Source organism: Monodon monoceros, unplaced genomic scaffold (genome assembly GCF_005190385.1).
Source record: "Monodon monoceros isolate NGI ecotype Baffin Bay Population unplaced genomic scaffold, NGI_Narwhal_1 Super_Scaffold_3, whole genome shotgun sequence".
In the NCBI taxonomy this organism is placed as follows: Eukaryota; Metazoa; Chordata; class Mammalia; order Artiodactyla; family Monodontidae; genus Monodon; species Monodon monoceros.
The window spans coordinates 42,339,172-42,351,960 of NW_021703780.1; the positions used below are offsets into that span (position 1 = coordinate 42,339,172).

A 12,789-nucleotide genomic window follows, 5' to 3' on the forward strand; every position below is an offset into this window, starting at 1 on the left:
AAAGATTTGTCATTCTCTTTTGGGCCTTGTTTTTGATTGTTTAATGACTTTTTCTTTCTTTGTTTTTTTTTACTTCTTTAAAATAAATTTTTATTGAAGTAGTGTTGATTTACAATGTTGTATTCATTTCTGCTGTATAGCAAAGTGATTCACTTATATGTATATCTATTCTTAATGACTTTTTCAATGGAAAAGAAAGAGAAAATGAGTTTCTGTTCAGCAATGTTGTTTAGTACAGACACAGCCTTAAAGGTATAAGATATGTAGCAGCTTGGGTCCTTCAGATGTATACTGGCTCACAGGGAAACGAAAGCAACTTTGCCCTCCATATTTTTTCATAATTCCTTTCTTATTTTTCTTGCCCACAGAAATCCCATACAAATGTATTCTAGTCTGATGCTAGATGATGATTTTTGCTCTTAAGAACCTTGTAAACATGCCAGGATACTGGATAGGTTCTCTCCTTTTTTTTTTTTTTTTTTTGTACTTTTATTTTAGTCAATCTAAACTCAATGAAGATTGGATTTACTGCTCTCTGGATGACTCATTTGGATTTCCTGTATCTCAGCACTTGTACCTTCCCTTTAGCTGGTTCCAAATACCTACTTCTCCATAATATTTCTCTATTCTTCTGACTTACAGACCTCCCTTCCAAGGAAAATAAATGGCTTTCTAAGGAGAAAGTCCACGTTAAATTTAAAATAGTTTCCATTTTTGAGACTTCTGCTCTTTGTCACAAAATGAAAATTTCAAAATAACCTTGAAAATTATTTTTCTCTTTATCACACATATTTTCTTCAAATACTTATCTCTGTTTGCCCTTGCATTTTATGCTCGTGTTTTCTTTCTCTTACAAATAAAGTCCTAAATTCTTTTCTTTGAAACTTAGTGTTTTGTCTGACTAGTCAAAACCAATTTCTTTAAAGCAGGTCTGGTTTGTCTCGGATTTCAAAGATACATTGTAGTAGAGGGTCATAACATATTAATTCTATTTATCCATGTTGTCTTACTATATATTATATTTTTGTAAAACTGTAGTACTCCATAGAACACCACTTTATTCTGGCAACATATTTCTATCGCGGGCACAAATTCCACAATCAGTGATGGACACTCTGGCAGGAAATGCATTATAATCTTCAGCCTATACATTTATTGGGTAGTTGCAAGTTGCCTGCTGTTGTCTAGTGAATAGAATTTGATAAATGGGTATTCTGGAGTATGGAACAAATCTTAAAAATGACCTTTAAGGAGATAAATAATAACATATTTTTCAGAGTTTAAAATAAAAAAAATTAAAACTCATGAACTTTAAGAAATTACCAGAATTTTGCCTATTGAAAAATAGCTCTTCTCTGCATATAAAGAAATCCCAGAAGCCAAATTTCAGCAAGGCTGGAAGATTGGAGTTGAAGAAATGTAATATTGATCAATGCACAAATGAAAGTAGGAAGTAGTGCTTACAGACTGCAATTTAGAAGTGCTTTTGTACACACTGCTATGCTTAAAGTAGATAAGCAACAAGGACCTACTGTATAGCACAGGGAACTCTGCTCAATATTCTGTAATAACCTAAACAGGAAAAGAACTTGAGAAAAGCATAGTATTCAGTATATATATAACTGAATTACTTTGTTGTACACCTGAAACTAACACAATATTGTTAATCAACTATACTCCAGTGTTAAATAAATAAATAAATAAATGCACGCAAAATGAAATAGTAACAAAAGCTGCTCCATTGTGTTTAGAAACAAAATGAAAGAAGGTAGATAGATATATATTCAACCTTTGTATTCTTATTGCTGTTGTTTACAGGAGTGACCTTCTCTGACCTGATTTGGCTTTTGATTTACTAATTGTGCCTTGGAGGTGCCCTTCAGGTACTGAAGTTATTCTAGCCCCACTGTGTGCCCTAAACCTACAAGTGGTCTGTCCTGCAGGGCAGCACTGGAGTCAGGGAACTGCCACCAAGGGCTGTGTTCACCCTTGAATTTAATTATTTAAAAGGTACTTTCCAGAATTGCACTGCATTTCATGTTACTGTTTCTTTTCCTACAGAGTATTTGGGATGTTTACCCACACGGAAGACAGAGAGACTGTATATGCCTGGTTTACCTTTTCACACTGGCTTGTATATGCCAATAGTGCTGCGAACCCAATTATTTATAATTTTCTCAGTGGTGAGTTTTCAACTGTTTCTTCTGTACAAACCACAGGCCAGGGTGAGGGATCGATGACCAGAAGGTCTGAACACTTTTGAACGGTATGAAGATATTAGTTGTGATACAGTGAGAGTATTTTTCCCTGATCTGACTGGTCTTGAGTTTTATCCCTTATAAGAGGGAACATGTGTTACCTAACGCATCAGAAAAAATTATCTAAGTAACTTTTTCCATAAAATTTAGAAGAAAATTTGAAATAGGAGGAAGGTGAAAACTGTGAGAACTGAATAAGAGAATCTTGCTTGTCATACATTAACTTATGATTTATAAAGATGTAAAATCATTTTATCTGAAAATAAAACAGCCTTGCTTGTATCATTTCCTTTGACAACATTTGTAGCCTAATTGAAATGGAATTGGAGCCTTTCCACTTTTAGGTATTTCTATGTATTTACAATTCTCTTGTGGGTAACATCTCTTGGGTTTATCTCAAGATTTCTTACTGACCATAAAAAATATTACATTCCTCTAAACAACACATAAGCTAAATGAACCACACATACACACCTCTGCAATTGATTTCACCCATCTGTTTATGGAATCAATATAATTATAAAAATCATTTAACTAAATATTGTTTTATCGACCAACATTTTGCCTAATTAAGTTTTAGAATTGTGTTTTAATTAGCTATATCTTTACATTGTCTTCTTCCCAACCAGTTAGCTATTTCTTTTTTGTAAAATTAATTTATTATTTATTTATTTATTTTTGGCTGCGTTGGGTCTTCGTTGCTGCGTGTGGGCTTTCTTTTTAGGTGAGGCAAGCGGGGGCCACTCTTCGTCGCGGTGTGCAGGCCTCTCATTAAGGTGGCTTCTCTTGTTGCAGAGCACGGGCTCTAGGTGTGCAGGCTTCAATAGTTGTGGCTTGCGGGCTCTAGAGCACAGGCTCAGTTGTTGTGGCACATGGGCTTAGTTGCTTCGCGGCATGTGTGGTCTTCCCAGACCAGGGCTCGAACCCATGTCCCCTGCACCGGCAGGCGGATTCTTAACCACTATGCCACCAGGGAAGCCTGGCTATTTCTTTTTTATTTCCACCTCCAAATATATGATGATTTTATATGAAAGAATAAGCAATTCATTTTATTGCATGCTGAATAAAGTGTGTGCATTTTCTAACTTCACCTTTGGCCTTCCAGGTTATATAGGTTATTAAAAAAGACAACCAATTAGGCTTTTTGTTTTAAATAACTTTTTGTTCTTCAGTCATGGCATGTACCCTCTATATACCTGCTTTATTTCACCTTTTGGTGAATCAGGTGGTGTATATGTGAGGGGCGGTTTGTATTCAGTTGCCCCTTTTCATGCCTTCCCCTGACACATTCAACCCCAGTCTCCAAAATAAAGACTACATTCAGACTGGGATAAGCAGAGACCGCCACCCCAGTGCTGTTTGAAGGAAGAAGGGCCTGAGGAGCTGTGGCTAAAAAAGCAGTGGGGAAACACTTGCCCTGGGCTTAGGGATGACTAAGGCCCTGAGCTTGTACTAAACAGGGAAAATCTATTAGAGGGCCGTAGGGAGAATTATCTGAAGTAGAAGCCACAGAGCCTAGTCAAAGTGCCATGATGGGGGTTAAGATGAGGCAAGAAGGCAGCTGATAATCAGTGGGCACCAATTTTAATCACTCAACAACCCAGGTAGGTAATCAAAGCTCAGAGAAAAGAACTGGTGATTTCCAACACTGCCATTTACCCTTAGAGGCTTAAAAGGTCAGTGTTTCATCCTTATCCTTCTCCAATGTCACATCAATAATTTAAAGATAAAGAAAAACTTCTAAAGTTGTTTATTTTTCTTTCAGTTTGTCCTGCCTTATGCAGATTATGAAACGTTAGAAATTTTCTAGATATTTTGTTGAGCTGACTGTGTCGATAGAACAGTTTCTTCAGAGTACAATGCAGGGATAACTTCTGTGTACGTTTGGCCATGTATAACTTAGGTTTCATCATTTTTTAAATCGTTAAATATCTCTGGGTAGCTTTCTGCTGATACTCAGCTTTACTATAGTTATCTAGTTAACAATAACCCACATTCACAAGTATAGGAGGTTTGCCTCTAAAGGCATGAAACAAACTCCAAACATTGGGCATGAAAAGCAGCCTCACTATTTTATGGAAATGTGTCAGTGTTTCAAGAGTGTACCAAGCATTATTTCATTCTTTTTTATGGCTGAGTAATATTCCATTGTATATATTTGCAGCAAGATGGATGTACCTAAAGATTATCATACTAAGTAAAGTGAGACAGAGAAAGAAAGACAAATATCATATGATATCACTTATATGTGGAATCTAAAAAAAGTGATACAAATGAGCCTATTTACAAAACAGAAATAGACACACAGACATAGAAAACAAACTTATGGTTACCAATAGGGAAAGGGGCAGAGGGAAGATAAATTAGGAGTTTGGGATTAACCTATACACTACTGCTACTATATATAAGATAGATAAAGAACAAAGTCCTACTGTATATCACAGGGGACTATACTCAGTATTTTGTAATAATCTATAAGGGAAAAGAATATAAAAAAGAATATACATATACATATGTATACATATATGTATATATATATGTGTGTGAGTATATATATATATATATATCTCATTCACTGTGCTGTACACCTGAAACTAACATGATATTGTAAATCAACTATACTTCAGTTAAATAATTAATTAACTATTAAAAAAGGGTGTACCAAGCTTCCAATAACCAATTTCCTTTTCCAAAATAGGAGCCAGTCAGTTGTATTTTATTCATGATTGGTTAAAACATATTGAATTCCTTTTCCTTTCCTTTTCCCTGGTTTGCCAGGAAAATTTCGAGAGGAATTTAAAGCTGCATTTTCTTGCTGTTGCCTTGGAGTTCATCACCGCCAGGAGGATCCGCTGGCCCGGGGACGGACGAGCACTGAGAGCCGAAAGTCCCTGACCACCCAGATCAGCAACATTGATAACATATCAAAACTGTCCGAGCAGGTCGTGCTCACGAGCGTTAGCACACTCCCAGCGGCCAACGGTGCGGGGCCACTCCAAAACTGGTAGAAGATTGATGCCTAGGACAGGGATGCCTGAGTACCACTCTTCTTTTTTTAAAATCTCTGTACACAGAAATTTTATTACTTTGTGGACCCATTTTTTTTTTTTAAAAAGAAAATGATCTCTTGCTCTTTGGAAATAAAGTCAGTTTCAAATCATTTCTCAACTTTTGATTGAGATATGTTAGAAGTTGAAACTTCCACTGAACTTATTTTCAGGCTGTTTCACTTTTAGCTTCATGTATTAGGATTTGTGTCAATTAAATGTATGAGCATTTCCAATTCTAATTTTTATTTTAATCTTACCTTCAAATTGGTGGCTAAAAGTTGCCCAAACTTATCCTTTGGTTTTCTTTTGGCTACTAAAAGAAGTAGCAATTACTAACTCTGGATTAACAAGAGATATGTTAGTTGACATTATAGTTTAAAAAAAATCACTAAAGAGTGTCATTATGGTGTGACATTTGAGAGTATATTTATATACAAAATAACATTATATTAGATAACTCAAAAGCTATCTTTCAGAACTATAAAAACATGTATACTATTCAACTTTATTTTCCATTAATTTTATAACTCATTTACACGGTTTTCTTGGGTTTGTAACCTTACCATTGCTAACATTTATCATTTCAACACATGGCCAATAAGACTCTGTATTCAGGTAAAAACTTTGGAGTAACTATAAACACACAATTTCCTTCTCTAAGGAAAGATTGCAACATTTAAGACTAAGATATCCCATTACTGTATTCTTCTAACCAATAAAAATGAGGTAACTGGCCTTGCTAGATGAAATTAAGAATTCAATTTACAAAGAAAAAGGGTAGTAGAATACCAAATCACATCTGGGTCCCATATTGGACAGGGTAATGCCATGGAGATTTGATGGTAAATATTTGCATTTATTTACGGTTTGTAAACATCTATCAAACACCTCCCAGAAAGCACCCACCGTGCTAGGTGCTAGGGTGTGAATGTGCCTTCAAGACAGCTCCAGTCCACTGAGGGGGACCTGTTGGTAGAGGCTGCAGAGCAGCAAGGCATTCTGGGAGATGATTCAGACTCAGAGCAGGAAGCAACCAATGATGGTGGTCCTCACCATGACATGGACAGGGAGGTTGCACTTTTTTGTTTCTATTTAATTACAGTGACTCTATTGATGTTAGTGAATTCTACCTGGGCCAGTGACTGAGAGCCAGGTGACTAGGAGAAGGGAGGGGTTTGCTCTTACTCACACACAAATGAACAGGAGTGCAGTACGTTCCATACAAATGTAAGATCTGGGGTTCAAAGTACTGAATATTTTCTTTTTTTTTTTTTTTTTTGCTGTACGCGGGCCTCTCACTGTTGTGGCCACTCCCGCGGTGCACAGGCTCCGGACGCGCAGGCTCAGTGGCCATGGCTCACGGGCCCAGCCGCTCCGCGGCATGTGGGATCTTCCCGGACCGGGGCACGAACCCGTGTCCCCTGCATCGGCAGGCGGACTCTCAACCACTGCGCCACCAGGGAAGCCCGGATATTTTCAATTTGCTTCTCTGCAAAATTATTCTGATTCAAATAGTCACTTTAAAAGTAAAAGAGATGTTCATGGAAAGTTGCTCTTCTTCTTATAGTATACTAGCAGGCATTCTTATTTTATTGAAACAAAAGATATGGAGAATATTTAAGAAAGATTTTCATAGAACATAAAAATTATCTTGCTCTTTTCTTACTTTTTCTTTCCAACTCATCACTTTCAGAATGAATATAACCAAATTATCCACAAATGGTTTTTGTGCCTTAGAACTGGAGATTACTTTGTGCTTCTTACTACCCTCAAATATGAGATTACTTTGTGCTTCTTACTACCCTCAAATATGAGGTTTATTGAAATTATATTGCTAATTATCAGAACAATATCAATGAAAGCAAAGTATTGTAACTCTCTGCTTTCTCCCCTTTGTACATCTGAGAACTTTTTTTCTTATTTATGCTGCATGAAAGAAGAGTTGTGATTTTCAAATTGCTATGGACATTAGCACTTTAGTTTGAGGATGAGGATAATGTCAAATAATATTGGTCATATGCCTTAGTAGCTAAGTAATTTGCCGAATCAGCAATTCTGAGATCAGAGTAAGAGCTAAATGTTTTAGATCCTAATATATCTAGTTATTTGTCATTTAAGAAGACAGATTGAGAGAGAGAGCAAGAAAGTGAGAGCCAGAGCTGGAGAGACAGAGAGAGAGGCTCAGAGAGGCAGTAGTTGTGTGATTTTGTGAAGAACAGACTCAGAAGTCAGAATTCCTTTGCTCTAAATCAGTGATTTTCAAAGTGTGCTTCCTGAGCCATCAGATTCAGCATCACCTGAGAACTTATTAGACATGCAGATCTTCACCCTATCCCAGATTTGCCGAATCAGAAACTTTGGGGTGGTACACAGGAATCTGTGTGTTCACAAGCCCTACAGGTGATTCTGAAGGGCCTTAAAATTTGAGAACCACTGCTCCAGAGACTACCACCTGGCACTGACATACTAGCCCATATGAAATAAAGTATTTTACTGCCCAGGTATCTACAACAGGGACCACCATCATCACTACTGTCAACCTGATCGGAGGTCAGAAAGAAGAGGCTGAGTACCAATGTTGAAAGTCACTCAGCATTATCTCACTCAAAGAGGTAATGCTTTATGAAATAGTGCCCCTGTTTTACAAGTGCAGTTTGGAAGAAGACAGGTTTTAAAGCCCTGGCGTGCTTTATGGCTACTTGGATGATTTGAGTTTCTTTCTTTTTTTTTTTTTAAGATTTTTTTGATGTGGACCATTTTTTAAAAAGCCTTTATTGAGTTTATTACAATATTGGTTCTGTTTTATGCTTTGGTTTTTTGACCCCGAGGCATGTGGGATCTTAGCTCCCCGACCTGGGGTCAAACCCACACCCCCTGCATTGGAAGGCGAAGTCTTAACCACTGGACCACCAGGGAAGTCCCTGAGTTTCTAACTAAAACCTTCAAATCTCCAGTTTTATTTACCCTTACAAAAACCTAAGTTTGTAGAAGCAGACAGTTGCCAAGAATGAGCATTTCCCAGAAGGAAAAAGCAAACACACACCAGTCCTTACAAGAAACTATGGGAATGGAATAACAGCCCAGGCACACTGCTGTCAACTTGTTGATACAAGAATCCTCCTAAGAGGTCTGGATTTAGTACTGACCATCATAGGGCAAATGGGAAAGAAACAGGTGTTCCCAAAACCTGCCAGTCTTATGGAACAAAGGGTCAACTACTTACGTGCTAATAACACAAATTAGAAGACTTCTTCTGAAAGCAGTGTGTTGTGACTGTTTGATGCTACACATAGAATATATATCTCTCTTGTTTTGCTATATTTCACAGATTGAATGTAAAATGTCATTAATTTTACTGAAATTTTGTTATCAATAAGAATGTGATAATAATTTTACCTAATATAGAATCCATTTGAAGTTCATTATTTCTGAATTTCTACAAACCTATGATAATGTTGATATTCGAATTCATTCATTCTTGGCAAAAAGGAAATTCTCAGTTTCTGAGGAAAATGTCTTCTAAATTCTCCAAGGCTTGGAACATTTCTTAGGTATTAAATAACTGTTATAAATCATTGATAAGTTAATTGCAAAACTGTCAGGCACAATGATATTGAGCTTCACTACCAGTGTACATTGTTTTAATGAAGATAAAGGAAAATATGCTTATAAAATGTAATCTGAATATACATAAACCTGAATGACAATATCAGAATGACAAATCTCATAGATACTTTTGGACACAAATTGTGAAGAGGGCTATTACTATTTTAATGCTAGTGTAATAATAGGTGTTTTACATTTGATATAAATAATAATAATCAAATGCATTTCAAAAACAATCTGGGAAGTCATTATAATTTAGAAAACTTTTCAATTCCAATTAATTTTACAACAGATTTTCCTACAAGTTACAAGTCAAAAAAGAGTAAATTCTATTAGGTTATGTGCAATTAGCTTTCAAATGGCATGAAGCAAAATTATAGATTTTTTTTAGGGACAATATATGTAAACAGAAAATATTGTTAATTTAAGTCTATTCTATTATCTTATGCACATAGAAAGTGAAGTGCAAAGGCATGAAAAACACTGTTATCTCCCCAAATTCAAAGGGGATTGTTTTCTAGACAACTATTGCAATTAAAGAGGGAGAAAATTACTCCCACCCTCTTGCCACGTATTTCTATGATCTCAAAATTTCTTTGTAAGTTTTCGAGTCAGAACACCTTTTAAGTTTTTCATGAAATGTATTTCTATAATTGTTGTATGCCACATGTGTAGCATCATGTCACTTGTTTAACAGTTATTTTATACATTTAAAGTTCTTTATGCCTGATTTACTGTGTCTGCAAGATGAAATTTCTTATCCAATCCAACGCGATTGCACACAAACTACCCTGAAGGATGCTGCTTAGGTAGTTTTAAAGTAAAAACCGTATCGAGAATTCTATAATCACATTCACACTGCCCTCTCCATTGTATGAAAAATCTTGCTGTTGTTCATTAGATAAGTTGGATATTCACTCATAACTAGTGTCAAATCTTTGCAGTTAAGAATTGAATTAAGCCCTCTGGTGCAGGACTTAATGACCAAAATATTTTTCCCAATAAGTTTATATAACCAGGGAAAATCATGATATAAAAGGTTTTTAATGTTGTTTTTAAGAGCAGATACTATAATAAAGATGGTTAGAATTAACAAATATTTCATAAAAATTATGTAAAACTGCCTATATAGAGCATTAAATTTAGGAGTTTTATCTGAGTTAAGAGATTTACTTAGTCTTGTTTTGACTTAGAGGAAATGATGACCTTGTGGTTTTCAATTTGTTATTAGAATAGTAAGTACAGCATTTGCATAAATAAGCAATTTTTTTCTTGGTCATTGTATCTAAACTTTTAGGACTATTTTAAGTTCACTGATAAATTTTAAAATGTATATTTTCTGCTTTCCATTCACCTAATGATTCTGATAAATTGTGGAATCAACAGCTAAGGATTTTAATTTAAAAATCCATTTTATTCAGCACTGTTGTTTCTAACTTTGATCGAAATGGAGCCATAGAAACTGGGGAAGGTCAATGCTTGGCTCCTTCCAGGGAAATAAGATTTGAATGTGGGGCGGTTTCAAAACATAAAGTGAAACTTTCAGGATGAAATCCCAGGAAAGACCAGCTGTTTTAGCAGCGAGGGTTTTTACTTTGAGTGATCCATTTCACAGACCAGGTGCTTGGCCAAACCTCCCCCCAGAGTCATGAAGAGAGGTCACTCAGCTTCACTTTCATCGGGGTCAGTGGCCAGGAATGGGAAGAAAGTAACAGAGGAAAGTTCTCGAAGCGCCTCTTGGGCCTTGCCCTTCTGACGCTGCTGTCCCATTATCCAACTGCTGTCCTTCCCTCAGGCCCACCCTAGCCAAGCAGGGCGCACCTCCCCCCACCGCCTGCCATGCCCTACAGACCTCCCTGGCCTTCTCCAGCCCAGCCCTAGCCAACAGGTAAATAGGTTTGATTCTTGTCTTGGGTCATCTCCTGAAGTAAATCAGTGGCAAGTGGCTCATTTGAGAAAAAATGAAGCAAAGCTCAAGAAAAAAGAAAAAAAACCTTTACATTTCTATATATACAAATATTTACAATTTTACATCCCCCAAAACCGCATTTTTGGTCGCCAGTATCTGTGTATCTGTGGTCTTCTGGATATGTGTTAGCTCCCTTTTCAAGCCTCAGCTAAGCTCGCTGCCTCAATTTAGAAGGGATCCCAACGTTGAGACTCTCAGGCCAAGGCCATAGCAGGTCACTAGGGATGTACACCTGAGCAGGTGCTGCTGCTGCCACCTTTGGAAACAAGACATCTCTTCCATTACTTTTCATTGGTTTGACCCCTGTACAATGGCAGAAACATAAAACTCAATTTAAAACAAACAAAAAACATGGTTGTTTATTAAGTAATCAATTTCTAATTAATTTCCCAATGTTTGATTTAATATGTTAACTCAAAGGGAGAATAGTACAAACAAAATATTTGTGAGATTGGGAAATCCTCAGCAGACCATGGCAACATGAAGACTAATTTATTGCAGATGTGATAACAAGAGCATCTCCAGAAAGAAGTGCTGTTCCCTTTCACAGGGGCACAGATTTGGAAGCTCCCCTTATACAGTTCAAGTGGACAGAGTGGAACTTGTTTATAAAACTGTGTCTAGATCATGTACAATATCCATTAAGGAATAGGAAAAATGGTCATTTTAGAGTATTATCAACACATATACATGCATATATGCATGTATATGTATAACTGAGTGATATATACAGTAGATCTTGCTTTGACTTAGAGGAAATGATGACATTGTGATTTTTAAGGTAATATTAGACTAGTAAACATGGCATTTACATAATTAGGCAATTTTTTTCTTGGTCGTTATATTTAAAATTTTTAGGACTATTTTAAGTTCAATAATAAATTTAAGAATGTACATTTTACATATATTTTATATACATATAAGTATATATATGTATATATATATATATATATATATATATATATAATTGACCTTGAACGACACGGATTTGAGCTATACAGGTCCATTTATACTAGGGGTTTTTAATAGTAAATTCTACAGTTGTAGATACAGAAGACCCACTATAAAGTTATATGCAGATTTCCTACTGAGTGAGGGTGGGCACCCCTAACCCCAGCATTGTTCAAGGGTCAATTGTATATAGATAGATAGATAGATAGATAGTTGATAGATAGATAGGCAGAGAGATAATCTCACTGAGTTATTTAGTCTGAGAGTATTTCATGAAGTATATTAGTTTTATATTCCAGGCTTTTAAAGAGTTCCCTTCTTCATCTAGCTTACCCCTCTCTTAAATTATACCTTTTAGTTTGGTGGCTAGTTTTCCTCACTCTTACAAATATACAGGTTTCATGTCCCTGATATTCTAGACAGCCTTTTACCTAAGATTATTATTTTTTCTTTGTTTCTTCCTTTGTAATTCCTTCCTTCCTTCCTTCCTTCCTTCCTTTCTTTCTTTCTTTTTCTTCCTTCCTTCCTTTCCTCTTTCTTTCTTTCTTTCATTTATTATTTGTTTGTTCGTTGATTTATTTTACTAGCACTCATATAGTTATACCAGTTTGGGACAAGTGAAAAGAAGTCTGTAAACTATCTGTAAATTGCCTTTAAAATAATCAATAAGAATCTAAATTCCTTGAAGCCACAGACATTCTCTGTGTTTTTTATGGCTATATCACTGGTTCCTGGAACAGTGCCTGCCACAGAGAAGTCCCCTGATAAATATCTCTTGAATCAATGAATTAATAATAATTGCATGGAAATTATTTCCCCAGCTCATTCTTTTATTCCATGTTGTCCCAGTTCTTTCCATAGAAACTCCCTTTCCACTGTGAACAATCAATGCCCTATATTTTCAGTGTCTACACCACTCATGCCTTTTTTTTTTTACCAAAACTAAACCACATAT

General features: G+C 36.0%; 1 protein-coding gene across 1 annotated transcript in view; it reads left to right on the top strand.

The window, feature by feature from the left end:
- Positions 1-7,852, top strand: part of HCRTR2 (hypocretin receptor 2) — a 121,658-nt gene extending 113,806 nt beyond the window's left edge. The window contains exons 6-8 of the mRNA XM_029243457.1: positions 2,062-2,183; positions 5,037-5,262; positions 7,810-7,852. Of these exons, the coding sequence (XP_029099290.1) occupies positions 2,062-2,183; positions 5,037-5,262; positions 7,810-7,852 (391 nt within the window). The remainder of the gene's footprint in view (positions 1-2,061; positions 2,184-5,036; positions 5,263-7,809) is intronic.
- Positions 7,853-12,789: the final 4,937 nt, after the last annotated feature.